We start from the raw sequence: 26021 nt of genomic DNA, 5'->3' as shown, positions 1-26021 counted from the left end.
TTTGTGAGGATCTTTTATCTTTATGCAAGATGAAAGTCATTTTTGATGTATGGCAACCATGGAAGAAATCATAATATGGCCAACTACTGTTGAGATGAGTGTATATATATATATATATATATATATATATATATATATATACACTCACCGGCCACTTTATTAGGTACACCTGTACAACTGCTCGTTAACGCAAATATCTAATCAGCCAATCACATGGCAGCAACTCAATGCACTTAGGCATGTAGACATGGTCAAGACGATCTGCTGAAGTTCAAACCAAGCATCAGAATGGGGAAGAAAGGTGATTTAAGTGACTTTGAACATGGCATGGTTGTTGGTGGATTGTCACGCACAACCATCTCTAGGGTTTACAGAGAATGGTCCGAAAAAGAGAAAATATCCAGTGAGCGGCAGTTCTCTGGGTGAACAACACGTCAAACCTTGAAGCAGATGGGCTATAGCAACAGAAGACAACCTGGTACTAGCAAGGAGTGCCTAATAAAGTGGCCGGTGAGTGTGTATATATATATATATATATATATATATATATAGGTTTGACGTGGTGTGCATTCAGAGATGCTCTTCTGCATACCTCGGTTGTAACGAGTGGTTATTTGAGTTACTGTTGCCTTTCTATCAGCTTGAACCAGTCTGGCCATTCTCCTCTGACCTCTGCCATCAACAAGGCATTTTCGCCCAGAGAACTGCCGCTCACTGGATATTTTTCGGACCATTCTCTGTAAACCCTAGAGATGGTTGTGCGTGACAATCCCAGTAGATTAGCAGTTTCTGAAATACTCAAACCAGCCCATCTGGCACCAACAACCATGCCACCTTCAAATTCACTTAAATCACCTTTCTTCCCCATTCTGATGCTTGGTTTGAACTTCAGCAGATCGTCTTGACCATGTCTACATGCCTAAATGCACTGAGTTGCTGCCACGTGATTGGCTGATTAGATATTTGTGTTAACGGGTGCAGTTTGCAGTTGAACAGGTGTACCTAATGAAGTGGTCGGTGAGTGTGTATATATATATATATATATATATATATATATATATATATATATATATAAACACACATGCAAAGACATGCCATCCACAAACATAATCTCAAAAAAACAGTGCAGTAATAGCCCTGGGATAAGATTATTTGAGCAGGACAATATATTAAGGAGCACAGAAACCAGGACATTCTAATAGCTTAATTAGACTTGGACAATTAAAGCTTCTCGTCCTTCACTGCATCCTAAAGGATTTATTACAAACATTTTTGCACAAAAATATCACACAGAAGAAAGCAATAAAAACCATGGCAAGAGGATACAATTCCAGAAATAAGTAAAACTGCAGCGAAGAAACATGATTCTCACACAAAAACAGGAGCAGGGGAGAAATAGTTCAGATCTATCAGAATCTATCAGAAATCTTCCTACAGTTTCAGAACCCAGCCTTTCTAAACCACATATCACATAGTGGTACCTTGGCCAACCGGGTGCTGAAGACTTCTTCAGCATGAGTGAAGACCTCCATTACGACCTCCGCTGCAGTCAGGGAGGCATACTTCCGTCTCAAGTCCACACTGGCAGCAGAGGAGGGGGCAGGGCCCTGTGCCGCTTCCAGAATGCTCCTTTTGATCTTCATCATTTTGCTCTTCACCTCTTCCTCAATCTCCATCTGGATGATATCTTTGGCCTTGTCCATAGCAGTGTGCTCTGACCTCACTGCCTTATGCAAGGTCTGTAAAAACCAGGAACAAACAATAGCAGCCACCACAGGAAGACAGGGGACTGACTCTGAGCAGGCACAATTTAAAGGTTAGGCCATTTGAGGCTGTTAAAAATGGTAAGGTTATAGCCTGTGTACAAGCACATTTAATTGTATTCTGCACTGATGTACTTACTGAAATAGCTAATCCAATACTGTTTATCCTGACCCCAAGGTTGTAGGGCGATTCACAGTTGTACTGGTCAGCCAAATACTTCAGGAAGTCTGCCAGGTCAACTCTCTCTGCTCTCTGCTTCCTCTTGTAATCTCGCAGACTCTGTGTTTTATTTTTTAAAGAATGATATGAACAACAATGAGCAGTGGCATACAACTAAAAAAACTGAATTGATGAGAGTGATTTTATCAGAACAGGAAGGATTATATGTGGCAAGAAGATAAAAGATTTCGAGAAAGGTTTATAGAATAAGAGACCTTCATGGTTTTTAAGTTGAGACATGAAATGATTCATGTAGGTGTAGATGTGCCCTCTTTTCTCCACAAAGAAAAGAGAGAACCATTTCACTCAAAGTCTTTGTACAGTCATTCAGGATCATCTTAGGACACTGACAGCTAGCAAAGCAAGTGCGATCTAAAGTGATGATTATTGAAGGGCACAGACATATCAGAGACACAAAGGAGTAAGAAACATTGAATGGAAAAATGAACTTACTGTTAAACTTCTTGATGCTAACCAATTATAACAGCACAGCAAATGTTTTATGTTGCATAATATACCAGGGTATGGTACCACAAGAGAGATATTTAATAAATTATTTAATTATAAAATATGAAGCCACTTTGTACCCTGTGAAGCCAGAACCAATTTATATCTTACCCTTATAATGTCCACCGTTTCAATCTGGGTAATGTCATCATCCTTTGTGTTGCAGTCGACTTGAAACATCTTGTGTACAAGCGGTATTTTGCAGAGGGGCCCAAGGTTAAGCTCCTCAAATCTCTTCATGTTCTTCAGGCTTGCCAGGCATTGCCCGAGTTCATAAAGGGTACAAACTGTCTGCACAGCCTCTACAGACTGCCCCGAGAGACAGACAAAAGGAGAACAAACACACACACACACGTACACACACACACACACACACACACACACACACACATATCTGAACTCAGAACAAGGTATTGGTCAGTGAGCGCTAAATTCTGACTTTAAACTGCTGTAAGCCAAACAGTGTTACAAATTCCTCCTCAGTAAATTGACTAACATCTCCGCAGTTCATTATGTGCAAGTCCTGATGCAGTTAATGAAACAAAAAAGACAATCAGCTAAATTCCAGCCCAGCTTCAATGTTTTGTTTTACAGAATATTATGGAAAGCTCAACACCTTACCAATATGAGACCAGATGAAAGAATGGATGCTCACCTGAATGTAGAGGTTGACTTCTTTAATCGTGCGCAGAAAGTCCTTAATAGCTGAAAGCTGCCGTCTGGGGTCAATACCAACCGACTGCAGAGACTGGACTTTCTTAATCCGACAGAGCCTGGAACACACCTGAGCAGCAGAAGCACAAAGGTCAGATGACCACATTTAGAAAACAGGCCGACCGTTCAGTTTAAGCAGACACCCAGTTACGGTTACAGCCGGACAACTACAACTATCAGAGACACAAGCCAGGCCACCCACCTTCTCAACGGTGACCTGCTCTCCATCGGCTGCGATGGCCCGGATGACGTTCTCAGCCAGGCTGTTTGCCTCCTCCACGCTGACCCTACTCTTCCGCCAGTCTCTGGACTCGGCCTCGCTCTCCAGCACGTCCGCATCCTGCATGGCGGCGCGGTGCGTTTCCCTCACCTGAGCGTAGTAACCCTCGCGGAACAGTGGCGCATTTCCCGCTGGGCTCTGCTTCAGCTTCTTCTCCTCGCCCTTGGACAGTTTGGTCCCCAGGGCGGGAAAGTCAGCCCCGGAAAGGCCCCTTGGGAGTGCTGGGGTTAGGGCGGCTGGCACCAGGGGTCCCACTGGAGCCCCCACCACTGCATTCACGTCCCCGTTGGTCACCCCTGCTAACTGCACCTTCCCATTCTGGGCACCTGCAAGATGAGGTACCAAGACATTACCATGGCTTAATAGCTGTGTATAATATTCTATTACAAAAATGTATGAATGAAACATCCAAACAGAAAGCTTCCTAAAGATGAGATAAGATACATAAATCGTATTTAATTACTAGAGATAACGTTATCCACTAATTGCGACAAATTTTGAGTTTGTTTTTGAAAAGCCACCAGAGAGGCCACAGCCAATAGGAACAGTGCCAGTTTGATTGTTTCTCAATGAAATGCATACTATTTGCACACAAATTCATATTTTACCAGCCAGAAATGGTTCAAATTCATTCAGCAGTATGCTGTTATAACTCATTAATTTTTTTAGGAATAAGACGTGCTTTGTAATAAATAAATAAAAAAATAAAAAAATAAAAAAATAAAAAAATAAAAAAATAAAAAAATAAATAAATAAATAAATAAAATTCTAATTAACTGACAGCTTCAAAGTGCTTCAACATGTGTAAATATATCAAGCTTTAAGAGTCTATTCAAGTCACCCTGGATAACGGAATACACTAAGAAAATGAACAACAATAAGAGCTAAAATGCACTTCTCATATTTGGTAAATTTCTTGTGTTTGCAGTATGCCCTCTAGTGGCACAAAAACATGCTGTCACTTTTGCCTTTTCTCAAGTCATGTCAACCAGACATGGGTTGATAGAAAGTCACTCCTTCCCTCCTCCCCATATAAACCATTTCTTAAATGGTTACAACTTGATCACTGCCTACTGATGGATGAAAAATGTGATAGGGTGACATCACCGAAATTCCTAAATGAACCGGCTAAGCAACTGGCTATATGGGTAGGAGGGTGGGAGTGTCTTCTTTTATCAGCAGACAGTACACTACAGACATACCTAAATGAACCAGCATCACTAGGCTTTCTATACCAGCTATTGAAATTTCTAGCCAAGAATCATAAAGGACTTTTTTTTGACAATTTTAGGATAGTTTTAAATACACTGTTCTCTTTTTCAGTTGACGCGATGCAGAAGCGGAAGGCATATACAAACTTGTGAAAGTTGGGTTGTAAATAAGTCAGGGTCTTACATGCAATTCAGTATCACTGCACTGCAACTGTAAATACAACCTTGTTCACAGTAATGTAGGATGAGGTCAGCTCATCCTTACCTGCAGGAGACTCTGCTCGCAGCGCAGGTAGCCCTGGGCACACCATCGGACCGCAAGTGTTTGCCGGGGCAGCTGCCATCTGCTTCTGGATCCAGGTGTGGTTGTCATAGAGGGACTTGTACCGCTCCAGTGGGAGGGGGGTGTGGAAGTGTAAGAAGTAACCGTTCTGCAGCTGTTCCACAGACATGCGGGCAGGCGGGTAGATCTTGCAAACTTCTGTGACATTGTTCCAAAGCTCTGTGTCCGTCAGCTCCTTCTTGTCTTCAACAGATTTTGAGAGTAGGGAGGGCCTGCCGCTGGACGAAAGCACTGCAGAGCCGTTACCAACCTGCACTGATCCAACAGGAGCGATAACAGGAAAGCCAACAAGAGCGCCAACAGGAACGCCACAGGGCGGCTTAGGAAGCTCCGGAGTCCTGGTTCTCCCACCGGGAGGTATGTGCGATCTGTGAAAAACTACTTCCTGATCAATAAGCACCTCATCCCCAAGGGATTCCACAAACAGGGCCACAGAGGAGAATCCAAGCTTGGATATTTTTAGTTTTTTCTGATATTTCTTGTTGAAGGCATTGGCTAAGTTCTTTATTGGAATACCCTCTGGGTGCTGTTTCAACAGCTCCAGAACCTCCAGGGATGCCTTCTCCACTTTTTTACCTGAAGAAAAAAAACAGCTTTTAAGTAACACACTAGAGAACCAGTGGTGCACTGTTCTTCGGTGGATGTGGAAATGTAGACAACAACATTCAATGCTATTCTATGCGATAGCAATGCCAGACAACAGCATTCTATGCAATAGTAACACATACAAAAAATAAATCATTAGTAGTGATGCAGAATATTTAATTTTTTCAAATTATATACAGTACCAGTCAAAAGTTTGGACACACCTGCTTAAACCAGTTTTTTCATTATTAAAAATGCTTTAAACTGTATAAACCTGTCTATAAACACTTAATATTTCATTATTTGATGTATGTACTTATATAAGCAGATAATCTTAAGTGGATTGCATTCAAAAGTTTTATTTTCTGTAAGTGTTAAGGGGAGGCACCACAGGTGAAAAGGCTTGATAGTACATTTTGAGATATTTATATTTAGCCTGTACTACAACTGTATCAACAGTGCCAAATACACCAAAAATAAAATACCCATAAATATGTGTCAGAAACGCTGTAGGACTGACTCTGCTGAATTGCATATCATTCAAAAGTGTATTTTCTGGAGCATATAGCTAACTTGGAGATGTGTGGGTATTTCCTTTGGAATCATTACAATGATTCCTCAAATATAAGAAGTAAACTACATACTGATTGGTTAAGGGTGTTAAGTCTTTTTTGGTGTTGTGATCGGTTTGAATGCAAAATCAGTATTTTCCCCTCGGCTTGCCAATATGAATTGCAGACAGTGTGTTATCTATCTGTTAATAGACTATTCGATGCATTATATGTTATTTCAGATTGTGTTTATAGAAAATAAATGAATTAATATCACAGTACTTGTCACACAAGTGGACAACACATGACTTTCTAATGATGAAAACCTCAATAGCCATGTTCTCTAAATTAGATATTTCCTGTTTGAAAAACATTTTTTCCAAATTAGCTTATAGATATAGCTACCAAATTTAACATTGTGCATATTAATGGAAATAGCTGGTAATTTACAGAAGCTTTTTAAAATATCTATTTTATCATTTCTATTTGGGGTATTTTCTTTTTTTTTTTTTTTTTGCAGAGAAATAGCAAAACGCATATACATAGGGGTTTTTAACAATTCAACAATAAAACAAAATTTTGATTGGAGGTACCTGTGATACCTCCCCTTAAAAGTAACACACACATACACACATTACTAAGCAATACATTACTGATCTAATCCAAACTTAATGACAAGTCCAAAATCAATTAACTTATGTAGGCTATAATTCAATATTGTAATGAATTAGTAAGTATAGTTATGTTCAAGCCAACAATCAAATTACGCAGAAAGACATATCTTTGAAAACAGAAACACAACCACACCCACATCACCCAACAAATCACAACACAAATATTTAAGTGATCAGCTAACTATCATATAACCACGAGTCCAAAAGTCCCACGGAGACACAGAGTTTTCTGGCTTTTGTTGTCAGTGAACATTTAAGTAAAGGTAAAGCAGTTGATCAAGCAGTTAACTCCAGGACCAGTGTTAGAACACCTTTGATTAAAACAAACACTAAAAATTTAAGTAAAAAGCCGCAGCCATTAAAAACCATGATTGTTATATATTAATAACTACATCTATGCAACAATGACCCTTAAAATACAATTTGAAAGCTAACTTCAGCACTTGACTTACCAAGACTGATATCCTTCAATAATAACGCCATGTCTTGAATGTCTGATGACTGTCTCTGGCAAAAGCTATATTGTTTTAGTGAGAGAGGATGGTTCCTGCACTATTTATACCTCAGCACTGGGATAAAGTCTGTTTCTCAACAGTCAACCACCCCTGGCTGAATGAAAAGTGAAACTAATGAAAGCCATGGCTCTCCTTTTCCCCAAAAAAGCAAGTGCCAGCACAGTCATTCAGTAAGACCTACATGTTGCCAGTAAAATGTAAAAAAAAATAATAATAATAACAATAATAATAAAACTTTTGCTTGTATAACACAGTGTTTACATTTTCAGTATAAGATTTATTCAGGCATAATACGTGAACAGTAAGCAATTGGCATCGTGGTGCACGGATTTCCATATATCATGTTCATGTTTTTAAAATAATATTATTCTAGTCAAGACACTGTCAAAGGGCAGAGACCTTTAAAATACAAATTGTGATCACATATTAAGCAATCTGTAACTCAACTGCTATTGTATGAGTGCCTACTACTAGTTCACAATGAGTTTCTGAAGAAATGAAACCGAAACTCAGAGAACTGAGGCCGATATTGTAAGCGAGGGCCCTTAGGTATCACTTTCCCGGTTTGGCCTTCGCTGTTGCCAAGGCAGCTCTGTGACTCATCACCATGAGAGAACATTGTTGCGTAACAGCACTGCCTAGCAACAGCAGGAGGACTGCTCGCTGCAGCGGAAGATACGTTTCCTGGTATGCCACGCCTGGGAAGTGCAACGTAACAGATACTGCTACTGCCTGCTTTAGATAAATAGAAAAGTATAATGAGCAATATAGAGGATATGGTGGTACTAACCCATTTCTTAAATATTTATCTCCATACCAACCCCAAATAAATTGATAATTAATGGAAAGCACCTTTTAATATTAAGTATGTCACTACTAAACACAGGGTCTGAAACAGCATGTCCACTCAAGTGAATAAGTGAATGTAAAGGACATTCACTTATTTTGCTTGGTTATTGATTAATGTATCATATAACGATTACAAAATGTGATTTTGACTGCACATCCATGTACCCATGTTTAATGTAGCACAAGTGGCTCCATGCATCTTCAGCACAAACCACACCACAACAAAATATCCAAAATGTATAATAACCAAATTGCTTTTAAATCAAGCAGCCCTTTACAACGCATTAATTCGAAGTTCAGCCTGCAATTAATTGTTCTTGATTACTGTACATGAATATGTCTCACCCCCAAAAATAAGGGCAAAAATATATTGCACACATCATGAAAAAAAAATCACATTTTTGACTTGAGTTAACACAAAAATAATGCACAGATTATTAAATGAGTACAAGGGAAATGAGATGAAATTACCCATCTTCTTTGGAGAAGGACTGCAGCCTGGCCCACTAGCACTCGGACCGTTATCAGTCAGATGCTGGCTGCAGTTCCTCTGGCTTGCCTCCTTCAGCACATTCTTGTTGTTCACATGCTCCATGCATACCTGGTCCCCCAACAGCACTAGTAGCTCCTGCAGACCTCCCAGGCCATAGTGGGAGAGGGTTAATTTCCGTCCATACAGCTTCCTGTACTTGCTGCACAACTTGGGCAGTTCCACACCACCTGGAGTACAGCGCAGCAAGTACAGAATCTCCACTTGCAGCTGCTGCAGCACAGCTTCTGTTGAGGCAAAACAAGAGCAATGTGTTGTTCAGTTTGAACATTTCTTATGCCAGTTCACTATTATTTTCCATGCTTGGATTACACTAGCAGTGCCTGACTGAGGTCAAATAAGCAGCACAGGTAGAGATATGACTGTCATTTGAACCAGCTCCTCTATCACTCAGTTATGTCACACACAACTTATAAAAGCTAAAGTGGACTCTATAAATTTAGACACTCAGCAGAACTTCAATTTCCCTGGCCATCCATTTACTTCACGAGAACACCAACTAAAAAAGAAACTGATGCTTATAGGGTACTAGTGATAAAATATGTACACTCCGCAAGCGTTTGGATTTCAGCCAAGTGTAGCTGCACCTTAATCATATGGAAGAGGACCTAATTTACTCTAACTGAGAAGAATTTAGAAAAACTAATTCCAGGACGCTTCATGGTTTCTCAAAGGCAAACCAGACCACTTGGACTAAAATGGCGATGAAATACTGCATTGTTTATATTGTATATAAATATTTAATATTAAATAATAATATTGTATTAGCCTATTCTTCAGATCTTACCTTTATTACAATCTTTTGTCGGGACTACTGGAGGAGCCTCAACAGGCACCTGAGCTGGATGATACCGATGAGGGGAAGGTTGTGCTGAATCACAGTGGGGTGGGTGAAACTGGGCAGGCCTAACTGCCACGCCTGCTTGGGTGCACTCCAAAGTGAGGTCATCAGCCATAGCTTCCAGAAATCCCTCCAGGAACCCATCAGGACCTAGGTCCAGTGGTTTCTTATACATTGCCCTATAAAGCAGTGGTATTTTCAGTAATGGAAGTCCCTGTGGGTAATGCTGGCACAGGTTCAAAATGTCCTCCCTGAGCTTGTCCATGGATGGGTGCTGGTTTGAAAAGGAGAGAAAAAGAGTTGCTGATTTTCAACCATTTTATGCATTGAAAAAACATCATGTTACACTCAAATATCACCCAGTGCATCAACAATCTGCCTGCAATACCTGATCTCTTGGAGTGTTGTCAGAATTCTTATTTGGTCCAAAGAGTGGCCCGCTGGCCCAATATTGAATTGATCCCCATTCTGGTTTCTAAGCAAAAATGTATAAGATAATTAAGGGACTGTAAATATACATATTGATACCTAATTAATATATGGATTTCATGCAACCATTATATGACGCAGTTTACTTCAGCTACTATCATATGATCAACTGATATTGAACATTTTCCCGGAGTGGTATATGTTCAACCAATGTGCACACACTAACTAAAATATGTGAAATAAGAGATTTTCCTTGATAATAAGACCTAGTACATATAGCAACGTAAAATCGCTGGTTCGGGATAAATGATTTCCTATGCTTTTAAAGTTCGCAACAAATTAAATTTTAGCACCTGACTCTAAATTGTCTCAGCAAAATTACCTGAATTCCAGAGTCCTGCGCTCACAGCCAATCAGTGGCTTCACGAAGAATGTCGGGAGATTGCATGCCACCAATTGTCTGTGTGTACAGGATCTATAAAAGAAGCAAAGAAAAACGAGTGCTACTTGTTATACACCCTGGTATTTCAGATTCATTCTGTAGCTAGCTAATTCCCTTGCAGTCTCGATCTCTCTTATTTTAACTTGGTTTTGCCACGTTACCGAGCTAGCTAACTACCGGTGTAATGTTGCATTTATCTAGCAACTCGTCACCTGTAGTATAATATGATCCGCCGATCATCGAATTTTGTGGCTAACTGGAATGTTAGCTAACATTAACATCAATTCATCTGATCTGATTGATTGTGCAATGGACCTGCACAAACGCATAAGACTGACCTAAGAATGAGCGACATGACTGCAAAATAAGTGATTATTTTTCGAAATTAACTCGCCTTAAACAGCAAGACTGTAGAAACAAGACATTATAGGATGTTCGCTAGCCAAGAGTGCTGAACCGTCATTGCCAAGTAGCAAGCATTCGCGACAAAATAAATGGTTTGTGTCTAGCTAGCAAGTTAGCAGCCGTCGCAGCTGATAATTTTCTATCGATATCCAGGGCTAGTTCTTCCTGACGTTAGTGCTAGGATGACTTTGGTTATGCCAACGCCAAGGCATGATCATGTGCATTTGCTGACTAGCTAGCTAACTTACCAAGTTGTAAACCCAGGTTTGCAAGCAGGCTAACAACAGTTGGCTCACTGTAGCCAGCTAGTTTGTTGTCAGCGTCGCTAGCTAGTCTAGCGAGATTAAGCTGTTGATTTATTGGAAGGCTGCAGACGTAACTAGGCTAAGTCGCTTTATATAAAATATACGTGTAACACGATTCTTAGAAGTAATTTCGCACTGTTTATCTAGACTGCTCACTAGTTGTGTTGGCTAGCTACAGCCTACACCTCCTAGGTACGACTAGATTGGATCATGGTCCTTTCGCATCAACAATGAAACGACCGCAAGTGTGCTACTAACCATCTCAACGCTTGTTTCAATCCAGTCAGCTAGCTAGCTAAATTAGCCAGCGTAGCTAGGTAACTGCACTGCATAGAATACGTGGATCTACTTTGAGGCTCAAAGCACATGCGCATTAGCTATTTGTTATATTTTAGCCGTAATGACCGAAAATGTGAATACGTTCACAATAGCCTGCAGCATTATTATTCCGCAGACCTTCAGCCTATTACGTTATCACCCGAGGTTTTATTTCGAGGGACATTGTAAATCTATATATATATATATATATATATATATATAGATTTACAAATAAACGACCTAATGCATTGCGTGGCTGCATGTGCGTTTGGTGTCGGATGTCTAGCGACAAAGAGTTTTGGGGAGAAAACTTCGCTCACGTGCGTAGCAGTACGCAAAATATGCCGCTTGGCCTGGTTGGATCAGTTTCACGATCAAGAGCAGGGTATAGGTCGCGTTGTCTTAATGGATCCATCACATCACACAAAGGATGTGAATTCGACCCTGGTGCTACTAGGGTTATATTTTAAGTGCTTTTATTGAAGAGATTTTGTCTTGAAACTGTAATCTGTTTTCAACTGACCGACCATTTTCACATTATATAGACGTTATATATAGCTGCTAGATGACCGAATGGAGGGATGACCGGGAATGACGCGCTCACAATCACGCAATTCCTAGGCTAATTGTAAGCCTACAGCCTACTTTTTGGCTGGACCCTAACAGCGCGGCAGCCCTATGAACGCGAATGTCTGTGACTGAGTGAGTGAAGTTACACCGCGCATCTGTGACCGAGTGACTGACTGATGAAGTTACACCATTGGTCGGGCGGTTCGGTCTAGGTTTTGAACTGGTCTTGTTTCAGACTCTTTAAAACGGGTTTGCAAGTCCGTCGTAAATCTTAGTAATAGTAGCTTTCTGTTTAGCGATGAATCATTGCAATTTATAATTTATATTTGTTGTGAATTTAAAAAATCAAGCACGACCAATTTGTAGCCTACAGTACAACTTATTAAATTTGAAAAACAGCTTCCCCCTAATACTGAATTAATATCTCTTAATAGTTGGAATAGTTTTTTTTTTTTTTTTTTTGTAGCTATTGGTGTCACAACTTGTTGGCCTACGACCTGTTACTCAAATCCAGGTCCTCATGGGTAGACAATGGGCAATCAGTAATTGGTTAGTTAATTACCTGAGAGAAAACAAAACCAGGGCTGGATTTAGATTCAAGGGACAGGTTTGAGTATCCATGATGTACAGCAGAATTGAGCAACAAGAGCCGTATCTGTTTTCTGATTTTGATGCCAACTTCTGGCCTTAATTACGCAGTTAGCCTAATATTTAAGCCAGTAGACATTTCTTGACAAGTGCATGAATGACAGCCAAACACTGTTCTTCTGTCCCTTAGTAAACAGTTTATCTGTCATCTAATCTAGTGTTTCTCAACCCTGGTCCTGGGAGACCCACTGCCCTTTTACATTACATTACATTACAGGCATTTAGCAGACGCTCTTATCCAGAGCGACTTACACAACTTTTACATAGCATTTTACAGTGTATCCATTTACACAGCTGGATATATACTGAAGCAATTTCAGTTAAGTACCTTGCTCAAGGGTACAACGGAAGTGTCCTACCCGGGAATCGAACCTGCGACCTTTCGGCTACAAGCCCAGTTCCTTACCCACTGTGCTACACTCCGCCCTGCATGTTTTAGATGTCTCCGTGCTCTAACACACCTGATTCAAATGAATGGGTCATTATCAGGCTTCTGCAGAGCTTGATGACGACCCATTCATTTGAATCAGGTGTGTTGGAGCAGGGAAACATCTAAAACATGCAGGGCAGTGGATCCCCAGGACCAGGGTTGAGAAACACTGATCTAATCAACAAGTGAACTAGTGTTGGTATATACAGGTTACAGCCAGTTAGCTCATTTAGCCAGGCTAATTGGTGGAAACAAAAATCTGAATATACTGGGCCTGCAGGACCAGAATTACCACCTGATATACAAATGAGATGCTTATGAAACATACGACTATGCGGATGGATAACATAGCATCATCAACAGCAACAAGATGTGCATTATGATCTTGAGAAGTGAGATGGACAGGGACCCAGTGTGGTACCAGCTATCCAGAAACACAGCACAAACATACAGTCCTTTAAATATATTTGACTTAATGCAACTTTATTTATCTAGATTCAGTTTTTCTGTTTTATATAATTTGTCTTTTGCACATCATCTGTCCTCTGTAAGTCAACTACACAACCGTTTTGGATTTAAAGAGACAGCAATGGTTCCTGGATGGGTGATCTTCAGTGGGAAAGCCCATTCCCAGGGGAGCTTGTTGCTGAGCTTGTCTTAGTAGATGGTATTTCCTGTGTCTGCAGGATGAGTGTGGCATCTATTACCTGTGACTGCCCTGTCTGGCTGTCTAGCCCTGCAGGCTTTAAGATTTCCAGAGTGACAGGTAATCCTACAATATTAACAGCTAGGCTCAATTGCCTCCATTTGCCAAGTAATTTACCGAAGGCTCAATTGAATGCTCAGATGCATGATTCACAGAACTATAAGAAGCACAGTAAAGTACACCCAGTTCACACTGAGTATAAGGAATCAACCTTATCACACTGTTCTGTGTGTTTGGTAACACCTATGCTTGACAGAAATAACATGTTTGATAATGTCCTACTCTAGAGCAGTCCTAGAAGAGATGACAGAATATCTGGTGTGACAGAGGGGAGAACAGTCAGGTTCAGCCCACGAGTCCTGGAGCTCCTCCGTTGCTGCAATAATAGCGTGAAAAAAAACCCTATACATTTCCATTATCCCTCAGTCTTGGGAATCAGTATTTAATTGCATGCAAAGACTAAAATTGTATGATGTATACTGAAATATCCTATTTTGAATGCAAGGTCATCACTTTACACACATCATGGACGATGACAATACCTCAGGAGGTAGAGTGGTCAGGGAGTTTCCATTTCAATCCCCAGCCCTCTGGGGGAAAAGTGTCGTTGAGCAAGACACCTACCCTAACTGCTCCTGATGAGCTGGTTGGTGACTTTCAGGCTGCCTTTTATGATTGTGTAAGAGTGTGTGAATGGCGAATGAGAGGCATTAATTGTAAAGTGCTTTGGGTAGCCATAGCTGCTGGAAAACCATTACATTGCCACAATGTAATTGAAGACAGGGCTTATTTACCATGGCAATGACAACCTGCAGAACAAGCCTTCTGCATCAATGGGACTAAATACATGCACTTCACCAGTGTTAGCATGAAGAGAAAAAAGCACCTGCTGGAAAAAGCCACATTTGTTAAAGAATAAATATTAAAACATCAATTTTATTGCAGAGGATTATTATTCAGGTTATCATGTTCTTCTGTTAACTTCAAAAAGGAAATGCTTTTATGACATACGTACTTCTGATACACATACAAATATAACCGTGACAAAAATCACATTTTCCTTCATTTAAATTGATTATATAACACTGTTTTACTGGTAACAACAGAGAGCCATGTTTCTATGCATAAAACCTGGCTTTGGGTTTGATTAAATCAGTAAGGTTGAAAGAATTGTGGAAATGGGGAAATATACAGCATGGATTTAGTACACTGTTTTTATATGACAGAAGACTCTCCAAGTCAATGTGTAAGTATGAAATATTGTAAAGGTCTTACTCAAACCTTAATGGTAATTTCATAATATTCTGCTCCAATACACTGATATAAATTCCTAATGCACCCTCCCTATTAAATAAGGATAGACAATATATTTGATATTGTTTACACAGTAAAGATAATGCATGTTGTATATACTTGCATATTGTAGTTATGTTAAACAATGTTTTAAAAAGTAGGCTGTGCAGTCCAGACTGACATACCAAATTTGCAAGACCTTGGCAACTGGTAGACCAAAGCACTGAGGAGGCTCTTAGGCCGATTCAGATTATTTCCCATTCCTCTCCTGAAAAAGTCAGACAAAATCTGAAGTAGAAATAGCAGCATAAAATAGAAGATGTAGGGGCATTTCTTAAGTCGTTTCTTGATGCTGTAGCAAACGTGGATTGTTTTCGGGTTCAGTTTCTTTCGATTGTAGGGAATGTACAGTAAGCAGAGTGAGTCAGGCACCATCGGCTCCAGGTGAGTGTTGGCGGCATTGCTGTAGTCATATAGTAGGCATATATGTACGGTTGAATCTTTAATCATAACTAATGTCTTATAATAATTACCAGTGATAATCCATATAAATCAAATTGGCACACAACTTTTTGGCAGCCACAGGCATATCAAAAGTTTTTTTTGAAAACTGCAAAATGCTAATGCAGAATGCTGATCATCAGAGAAAACATGCCAGAGTGCCTTTAGAACTGTACCTCAGAGGTCACTGGCTCCGAGTAGAACAGAAAACGGCAGCAACACAAAAAGTGTCCACCTTGTCCTTTTTTTATCTTAAGGTTCAAAATTGTTGAAATAATATGGGCACGTCCTCTAATTTCAGGACTTATGGCACAGAAGTGCTTCAATGAGTTGCAACAGTCTTGGCAAATCACCAAGTATCATATATGCCAAGTTCATGTGGTGCCATGCACCGCCCCTCCTGCACTTGCTGGTTCTGAGCAGGCAGCTGCAGTTCAGACTCGCTGCCGTTCACTCAGGATTTATGTAAATGAGCTCCTGCCAGTCGATTCTGATTTAGCCACCAACAACCGAAGACTGCCCCCTGAAGTCTGGATGAGCTCCCTACCACTGTGAGAGAGGGAGGGAGAGGGAGAGAGGCTCTGTGAATGACACATGAAAACATTTCAGCAAATTTCAAAGAAAGAAGTGACAGGATATGTCATAAATGTCTCATCAGAAAATATGGGTCCAGAGAGAAACAGACCCCCAGCAGGTCGACTGAACTCACGTGTAGTAGTCCATCCCCACCAGGCTAACACCGTTCACAGCCAAAATCCGGTCCCCCAGGCTCAGCTTCTGGCACAAGGCAGCAGGCGAGTCCGGCACCACTGACTTTATGTAAATCCCGCTCATTTTCAGCGGCGTTTTCTAGTCATTAGGAAAAGACAGAAGTAAACTCAGTGCGTAGCATTCTTGTGTGTTCATCTTTCATAATCTTTACTGCAAAAATTTGGAAGCGATGTGAACATTTACTGTCATAACTGAAAGGGACATGAAAAGCTTGCTTCTATTTTCCACCTGCAGGGGGTGCTGTCACATAACTGATATATTGAGTAAAGGAGGGAGAAGCACTATGAGTAATACCCCTCAAGGAGGAATACAATAGAATACAACAAAAAAATTGGGTACATTATCAGCCTTGTAACCCCCTGAACCAAATGCATGAATGTGAACCCACACACTGATAACTACGGTAAAGATAATTTCTCAAAGCACTCTTTGAGGATTTTAGAATTTCAGAGAACTTGTTCTTACTTTCAGGGAAATGTGTTCTTAGCCCTGATGTGGCCAGTATCTCAAATTACCCCCCAAAAAAACCTTAAACTCCCTGGCTTAAAAAGGCACCATTAGAGGGGATTCTGATAAACATCCACAGATCAGGAGATCAGAGGATCTGCAATAGATGTGGGTTATTACTAACTTCAAAAAGGATAACAGAGGCCAACACACAAAAATCTAGCTTGTGTTGTGCATAGATGAGTAAGAACAGCTAGTGTGAGTAGAGTGCTAGTAGAGTGTTACAAAAAGTAGGGGGCCGAGAAGGTAAAGGGAAGGTCACGTCATTAAGGCATTCCTCACACATCCTGAATGAGTGTGCAGTATATTCTCTCTCTGTCCCGCTCTCGGAAACTTGAACATTCTCTACGGGGAGGGGTCAAGAAAGGTCAGTCAAAGTAATCAGTTTTCTAGGATTTCTTGTGTACTTTTTGTCCAAAAATATAGTTAGATTTCAATCAGTTTTTACATTGCACTGTATAACTAAGGTTCTTGTGGATCCTGGCACCATCAGAGCAACAGTTGGGTTCTAGTCTTAATGCACAGAGCCAAAGCATTTGACAGATAATGCTGTTATGGAATTTGGGAGGGTTGAGCAGATGTAATGACCTAGAGCTTTGCTTATGCTTGTGATTTAGATATCTTATTACTACCACGTGTTGGTCTTTTTATTGCCTTTTTATTTTTTGTCATGGAATCCTTCTACAGAATAGCACTTCATTGTATAACAAGTGCTATACAATGAAACTTTTTTTTAAACAAATAAGCTATGCAAATAAATACTCCACTTCACAAATACTTCACTATTCACTGACCATTCCATCCACCAGGGCCATGCCTAGTCCATGGGGTCCCCTCTGCAGCTCCACAGCAAACACCTCTTCCTCCTCATCTTCCTCACTCCCATTCCTCTCCTCAATGGATTCTGGTGGCAAACTCTCACCTTAGGGTACAAACAATTACATCTGTAGTTTTGGTCACATGTACAATCGGTGCACTAAGCATTGCAGTTTTAAGGAGTATTTCAAGGATAAGATATCCCTGGTGACCTGCTCTTCCGTTAAATTGCTCTTAAATTTTCTATAATAGCATGGCTCTCTTAAACCAGAATTAGTTTTCACACTGAAAAGTAAGCACGGTAAGTTCTCCCAAACTTTTCACATTATGAGGGATCCATAACACATGAACATCACCTTAAATTATTATCAAATAAACTTTACGGTGTGGTATCCACAACAATACCCTGGATGGCTAAGGTAACACTTCAAATAAAGTGACATAAAATTGTGTCATAGGATTTTGTGACACAATACACATGACAGTGTCATCATACTAGTAAATACAGAATTATCAAGTAATTATGCCTGATTCTTATTTTTAAGAAACATATCTGAAAAATCTATCAAATGAAAAGTAGCTTTCAAATGTAAATTACAAAATTTCATTGGTGATTGTAAAACTGTAAATGGAAGGATCACAAGGTCAGCCCAAACTAAGGCATAGAAGACATTAAAAAACTACCCTGAGGTCTTATTTATAAAGTATCCATTTAATGCTTTTTAGCCAAATAAATGTATTAGCCTAACCACTGCAAGTTTGTCGGAGTGAAACAAGGCTTGTTTACATGAGTGTCTATGGCATGGTGAGTGGCTTGGTGAAGAGGTGTGAGAACAGCACTCATTGTGGTAAAGCCATATAAGTGGGTTGTGAACTTCTTTCTTTACATCCTTCTGAATTTCAAACAGTATAGATAAAGCAGAGCACACAAAAAGTAAAACATCCAATATAACAACCTTAAGACCAGAATCCACTGACATAAAGTGGGTCCTTTTGAACTTGGAAAAGGCCTACATCCTGAAAGAAAAGCTTTAAATGCATCCTGTAGTAAATATTTGTGTTTGAAACAAAAGAGTAAAAGATGAGAGTTAAAGAGGACTCCTCCTCTGTCTTTTGAAGCAGTCCGTCTCTACATTGAACAACCAAAAAAACAGACAAAACAAAATGGCCAAGTTCAGCCTGTTATTCCCACAGTTGACTAATTTCTAACTGGTTCTAGACAATTCGGTGAATATCTCCAAAAATAAGAGGGACAGAGGCAGTACATAAGCCTGTACTTAACAATGTGTGCTCACGTTTTGCTCAACTCCAGTCCATAAAAGAAGCCATGTAAACATTGTAATTACAGTAAGAGCTCTCCTGTTACCTTTCCCCTCACGTCCCGCAGAGTTCTGGCTGACAGTCAAGGCGTGCCGGACAGCGCCCTCCTGTGCGTCAACTTCCAGCTCAGCCTGCTCCTGGCCTTGGGGTGTGTTGGGCGGAGTCAGCAGGCAGGAAGGGTCCAGGGCCAGCCGTTTGTGGCAGCTGAGGCCTGGCTCTCCTGCCAGGGAGCTCTGAAGCTCCAGGTTCTTCAGCTTTTGGGTGAGAACCGCCTTGCAGGTGCTGAGGTCACCGCCACTGGTGCCGCATGACATTCTGACATGAGAGGGTGGGACCGCAGTCGCCCCTCGCGACGCTGACTCTTCTTCCTCTCCTGGGGCAATTGCCACATCAGTGACCTTGGGTTCCATGGCAGCCTCTGAACTCCGCCGCCCAACAAAGGGAGGAAAGACCTCTGACGCAGTTTCCTCCTCTGCCTTGGAGTGACAATTCTGAATAAGTACAGAAACCACATCACTTTGCATGTCTTTCGATTATTCATTTTCTTAACAGGGCAACATACATAGGGTACCCTTATACACAACATATTGTCTATTTACACAGCTGGATAAACATATAATAGTGGCTCTGAGCCCATATATACGCATGCTGCATTAGAGCAATTAATAAATAAAAAGACTGTGTGATGCATTTTCTGTGCATGAAAGCACTTCCCACAGTGCTGGATTTCAGTGGACTGAAGACCCGATTACAGAAACGTGAGCCTCAGGGTCAGAGAGGCTATTACCTGAATCACAGGGCTGGCAACCGGCTCTTCCAAACCCAGGAGAAATTCCTGGAGTCGGCCCAGCTGGGCACAGAGACTTGCATCCTTGACGGGCCTCCCCAGCTCGAGATGGAAGTTTTTGCTGGGCAGGATGAGGGGAGGATGGTTGTCGAAACTTTCCAGGATATCAGCTGTGGAAATCAAGGATGTCATGAGAACAAGAAGCAGACTCTGGAAGAACCGAAGTTTGGCTCACAGAAAATCAGAGACAGAAGATTGCCAGGACTTCATTCTGTGAGAGAGGAGTAATTCCTGTGTACTGTTCTTACCATAACATCCAAGCTACTGATAATTTGTGAAACAAATGTGATAACAAAACAAAAATGATGTGGCTGAAGTGACATAAGAGTTGGGAGCCTTACCCTCTCATTGAGGCAATGTGGCCATGCCAGAGCCTTAGCCAGCTTTGCCCTGTTCCAACCCCACCCTTATGCCCATTTCCCACTGTTTCCACTATGTGGGAACCAGGCCCACTTTTCCATTGGAAGCTCCACCCTGTTTTCCACTAGACTGTTTGCCCAACCAAGAGAGAAACAATCACAAAACTGGCCTCAGAACCAGTAACCTACTTTATGGTTCTAAATGCAGGGAGGACTGTGTGCGTCAGAGACCACTTTACGTGCACATATTCATATTCTGAAAAGCGATCCTTATTTTGATTATGGCCATATTCAGATTATGCCGTTTAAATGCATAATGAAAAGAATAAACCAATCTTTCCCCACATACAAGGTTATCTGAATATTTAATTTACATTCTCCATTCAGCATTAAAGAACAGCATCCTAACCTGGTCAAAATTCCTGCTAAGACAAGCTGGGATTCTAAGCTTGTCTGTGGCTGGTTAAGCTGGTTGAGTAAATTGGTGGCCAAAGTGATGGGCCGAGCAACTTTAGGCTGGTCAGCTGGTGAACACCTGATCAGCCAGCTAAATCCAGCTACAAGTGTTGAAAATGCAGCTTAAGCCAGCGTTACCAGTTTAGACTGGTTTAAGCTAGAATTTTCAGCAGAATAGTAATCATTCCACAAGCATAAAGCAATTACAATTCAGTGGGTGTGAACCATTGGTATTGTTTTGTCTTAAAATGAGGACATTCACTGGTTGAATTCAACACCCAAAACACCTCACAAATGAGTGTGTGAGTGAATGGTACAGTATGTGTTCCCTGCGATAGACTGGCAGTCTGCCCAGGGTGTATTCCTGCCTCTCGCCCAATGAATGCTGGGATAGGCTGCACCACCCCCCACGGCCAAGGATAAGCGCGTATAGATAATGGATGGATGAATGGATTATTGATGGCATATGCAACCTATGTTATTCCGATTCCACACATTTGGAATAAGGACATAACCAGGTTTTGACATGGGTTGTGCCGTAACTGGAATAGTTGAGTAGCCTATCCGGGGCTAGATCAGTCTAATGATATGCATGTAAATGTGGTCAGTGGGCCTGAGAAAGCGACAGACCAAAGAACTGAACACTCCAACACTCACAAGTGCTCAAGGCCGCACTGGCCTCCTCTGGTGTGGGGCTCCAGCTGGCAGGACAGGCCCTTCCTGGGTTGTATTCGCGCAGCATGTGGTGCAGCTGAGCGGGGTTCAGATGCACAAACTCATCCCTCAGAGAGCGCCAGGAGGCCTGCAGGGACACACAAACGCATTGTCCAATGAGGATGCTTAACTAAACCAGCTGGAGAGAAATAAATCTCAGGAGGCTGGAAACAGTTCAGTTGATATCGTATTTTTCCAATTTGAAATTTTTTCTATTCCAAATGTCGTAATGTACTACAAAACAATTGTGTGTTCAATCAGACAAGTCATTGCATGTTAAGGCTGAGGAGTGGTGCGGAGTGGGAATGGTGCCAACTGGCTTAACTGTCAAAGTTAATAACCTTTTGCATTTTCACACACAAGATCAAACATACTCTTGGTATTTTAAGAATGAAAAAGGAGCCCTGTGGTATACTGGTTTCTCCAGTGTGTACTGAGCAAAGGTGATGACTGTATCATCACCAAAGATCACACAGGGACTGATTGCTATGGGGCTGATTAAACTGCAACCTCAGGACTGTTCAGACTGTTTCCTGTAAGGTATCATCCAGTCATGCTAAATACACTGAGCAAAGGGGTGTGTGTCACCACCACAACACATTGGAGACTGATCACTTCCGAGCAATGCAGAAAAAAACTGGTGCTTGCATGAATATTCCCTTTTAGGCCACATAATCTTTGACTTTGTCACTAACAACCAATGAGATTGTTCACTTGACCCCTGACCCCTTATCCACCCCCTCCCCCATATTCTCATCCATCAACCACAACCCTGTCAGTACTGCCTACCCCTGCCCCACCCTTACACTGGCAAACTCCTCAAGACTCCTAATTTAGCCATCTTGACTGTAACTAAATCAGTTCTCATATGGCAGAGACTGCACTAATGCATCTGATAGATGGTCTGTTCTCTTTAAGACAAACATCCCATTTGGCATACCAGTTTGTATTCCAATTCCAAGTCTCTCACAAATCCTTGACTATGAACATTTTTTAAAACATGTTCAGTACTTGTACATACATTGTGCCATTAAACATGAAATATCCTGATCTATTTAGTCCACTCTAAGTATATTACCATTTCAAAGTTCCAGGCCAAAATACATGTGCAGGTCACAGCCAACCATATAAAGTAAAGAGTGCTTTTCCTCTATAGCATCATTTTGACTAACATCATTTCACTTGTGCTATATTTGATCTGTCAAATCTCATGTTACATGTTACTGAATCAATCTCCTATTTTTCACTGCTGTGGCTGCAGAAGCCAGACTTTGACCCTTTTGCTCATCTCATTTAATTTGCTTCTTGAGGGATGCATTAGTCACCATGCAGAGAACTGAGTGAATACATCAGCCAAGCTTCCGGCCTGGTTACAGCTCTAACAGGCCAGGATGCCCACCACAGAGACGCTTGCACAGCAGAATGCAGCAGACTCAACAGACTGAGCCCGGGACCCAGGCAGCTGTGATTCTCAACCCTTAGTTCAAGTGACACATTGGTGAAAAAAACAGGCGGTACAAACATACCTGTAAATTCCTATCTAGTGTTTTTTGTACACCACTTATTTGTTTATTAATTAATTAAAAGAAGCACAGGCTGTTCCAGCTATATATGCATTCATGGGTTATGATCACTGCCACAGTGTCTTTCTGTGTTCTTCCAACTGCTTAGTGACATAGGGAAGGCAGTGAGAGGACATGCACTGGATTAGAGGGTCAGCAGGGATGCAGAAAGCAAGGGCAAATTATCCCAGACCTTCTCTAAATGTCTATTCCAGGAACACTGTCAGTCTCAATGAGTTCCCCCAAGCAAAGAAAAACAAGAAAAAGCTGAGGACAAATTCCAAGTGTATTCCTGAATCTCAAGCCACATGGCATATTTGAGGGTTGTGTCCTGTGTGTGAAGTTTCATTCTGTCATGGAGTGCCCAGCCAGCACTATTCTGTGCTCAGGACCCATAGCCCGTCATTCAAAAATGAGGCTACAGTGATTCCCATGACACATTAGATGTGCAGGTATTATAGTAGGTAACAAGGGAAATTCCTGTTGAATTATTCTGAGATGTATTCTGTAAATCTGAAACCTATGAGCTGCTGCAAGATGCAAACATTATAGTGCCTTCTGAATTATCTCTAAATTATGTTGTAAGACATGTATCTATTTCACTGTTTTTCACATGAAAATAAAAATTGATCAAAAAGTAGGGAAACCTTACTCAGTTTACTTTTAGCACATGCAAAAGTCTCCTTACCCCAGTTCTGATGATTAGAACCATGACTGACAACAAACATATTTTGCGGTCAAAGTTTCCTTTCTAGGATGAACCACAGATAGAAATTATGGCTTTCCAGTACACACTCATCCTGAGGCTATTTCTGTTGAGAAATATTTAAGTTTAGACAGTCTGTCTGTGAAGGATTTATCAAAATGGGTCAAAATAAACAAAAAGACTTGTTACAATTACTTAATTGGGTGGTGGTATGTTGCATGTGATTCTCCAACTGGATAAATGACACAATAACATGACCACATCAGTCACAATTTTCATCCCACATAGAGAACTATGGGAGAATGTGATAGAGAGACAGACGGAAAATTAGAAATATAAAGGGTGGGACCGTGGGTGTGTCGCAGAAAAGATTCTGTTCTACAAACCACAAAATGTAACCAAATGCAAAGCAATAACATGCAAATCCAACCTCCGAGCATCAATTTTATGCAGTATGTGTCATTAACAGTCTGAAAGTTCTTTCTGTGGACGAACAAAATTCTCACAGCCATTAAAGCCCTGAGGGTAGGAGGTGGTATGTGCAGACTGTAACAAAACAAAGTGAGAGTCCCTGTACTAAAAACTGTAGTGGCCTCACAGTCAATGTGTGTATTCAGAGGGACTATATGAATACACTTAAAAATGTTAAACATTTTTTTAAAAACAAATAAGAACTAGGTTATTAAGACTTCCCAAAATGTCACAAATGACTGATAGAATAAATCATTTGCTATTTCTTTTTAAAAACAACAAACATGGCATTCAAGCAATATCTGTGAGGATCCATTTAATTGAGTCATGTAGTCCTAGTGCAATGTGGGACGATGAATCACTACGTGAGTAGCACTGTACTACCTCAATGAAGGGAACTCCTTTTATTCAGCACTGAAATAACTTTGTGTCCACTTAAATTCACCCATTGTGCTTTTTACACCCATTCCAGAGGACAATGAGTGAAAACTCCAACCCAATTCAGTGAGAACTCCAAAAAACGTCAATCTTACAGAGCACATACAGAGTCTCCTGAATGATTTCTGGATGACATCATGCATTGTCATCACTGAGGTCACACCTCTCCAAAGAACTTTCCTTTATTCACAGAGCAAGACAGACAAGGTTGTAAACTAGGCTGTATGTCAACTACTATAAGTTAATAGGTGAGCAGCGCTGGAGTCAGAGCCCTTCCAGAAGGCGAACAGCAGATTTTATTTCCACTACAATGGACATGACATCAGCCTCCTTCCCAAAAAAAGCACTCAAAGAACATTTCAAGGCTCATAAATTTTAAAAGAGCAAACTGCTTTGTGTCGTACTTTCTGACCTTTGTTTGTTTTTGCGACCAGTAATCTTTATGGTTTCCTTTCTCTATTGCCCCAACTACCTCACAAATTTAACACATCGCAATTACACAGACATTTCACTCTGCACTTCCTGAAGCTCCCCCTTTTTATCAGATGAGAGGGAATGATGTGTGCAGGTAAGGATGAACTAACCTGCACTAGTTTGTCGTCTGAAGTTTACTCAGAATTTCCCAAATTGTTAAAGACCACCAATATTTCAAGGTTGCACTTGAATATAAGCCTTCCATTGGTAGCTTTTCCATTTTTCAAATGGGAAAAATACATGCCCAACTGACATGCCAGTCCTCTCACTTTAACATCATATCAAGATGTGTTTTGTTTGGATGACCGCTTTCTCAGAGTTTCCTTACAATACACTGCAAGAAACAGACGACATTTTTGATGAATAATTTAAAATCAATGAATGAATCTCGGATATTTTAAAGTGGAGTTTTTAAGCTGCAGTGACCAAGATGGCAGCTTTCCCTTTACTCTGAATATCCAAGAGCCATCATGACAATTTCTCAATTTGTGGTGGCTAATTTAACATCATTTCAGCTATTCACTGTGTGTCTGTACGTTTTTCTGTTATATGATTAGGGCTCTTCAGTTTAATCCTTGCCAACCACTCGCCTGTGAATTTTATAATGCGTAGATAAGCTGTGAAAACAGACACATGTTCTGCTCAGTGCAAGTGTTCTGGTTTACCACATGCCAGAGGGTTGCCAAACACAGATGTTATAGCATGAGAATGTACACTTTCAAACAGGGGTGCCCCGAGCGATTGCCTGGGGATTAGAACCTGCCAGTTTCCACTCCATAACACTTTCAAAATCGGCTATCGGAATTGGCGGATTTGGCTTTTAAAAAATCGGAAAACCAGAATCGGCTATAAAAATTCACGATCAGTGCACCCCAACTTTCAAAATATATTTTACTCCCCTTATAACCCTATGCTTTTGGTGTGGGGAGT

The 26021-nt window shown here is 40.9% G+C and overlaps 2 protein-coding genes across 5 annotated transcripts in view; both read right to left on the bottom strand.

The window, feature by feature from the left end:
* The window catches only part of wu:fj29h11 (protein NO VEIN), a 45299-nt gene extending 33749 nt beyond the window's left edge, over positions 1–11550 (bottom strand). The window contains exons 1-11 of one of the 4 annotated variants that reach the window (XM_035403393.1): positions 11443–11550; positions 10415–10507; positions 9992–10078; positions 9550–9877; positions 8684–8989; positions 4961–5614; positions 3407–3810; positions 3146–3274; positions 2602–2799; positions 1903–2043; positions 1482–1739 (exon numbers count right to left, since the gene is read on the bottom strand). In XM_035403393.1, coding sequence (XP_035259284.1) covers positions 1482–1739; positions 1903–2043; positions 2602–2799; positions 3146–3274; positions 3407–3810; positions 4961–5614; positions 8684–8989; positions 9550–9868 — 2409 coding nt within the window. In that variant the 5' untranslated portion in view covers positions 9869–9877; positions 9992–10078; positions 10415–10507; positions 11443–11550. The other 3 variants (XM_035403392.1, XM_035403395.1, XM_035403396.1) reach the window with 3 other exon arrangements.
* Positions 11551–14772: 3222 nt separating this feature from the next.
* Positions 14773–26021, bottom strand: part of si:ch211-176g6.2 (ras-associating and dilute domain-containing protein) — a 33330-nt gene continuing 22081 nt past the window's right edge. The window contains exons 11-16 of the mRNA XM_035405580.1: positions 21384–21528; positions 19852–20021; positions 19111–19555; positions 17723–17850; positions 16360–16499; positions 14773–16199 (exon numbers count right to left, since the gene is read on the bottom strand). Coding sequence (XP_035261471.1) covers positions 16112–16199; positions 16360–16499; positions 17723–17850; positions 19111–19555; positions 19852–20021; positions 21384–21528 — 1116 coding nt within the window. The 3' untranslated portion in view covers positions 14773–16111. The remainder of the gene's footprint in view (positions 16200–16359; positions 16500–17722; positions 17851–19110; positions 19556–19851; positions 20022–21383; positions 21529–26021) is intronic.

The sequence above is a fragment of the Anguilla anguilla genome, chromosome 2 (assembly GCF_013347855.1).
Source record: "Anguilla anguilla isolate fAngAng1 chromosome 2, fAngAng1.pri, whole genome shotgun sequence".
Classification (NCBI taxonomy): domain Eukaryota; kingdom Metazoa; phylum Chordata; class Actinopteri; order Anguilliformes; family Anguillidae; genus Anguilla; species Anguilla anguilla.
The sequence above is the reverse complement of the archived record's forward strand: the minus strand, read 5'-3'. Positions and strand labels throughout refer to the sequence as shown.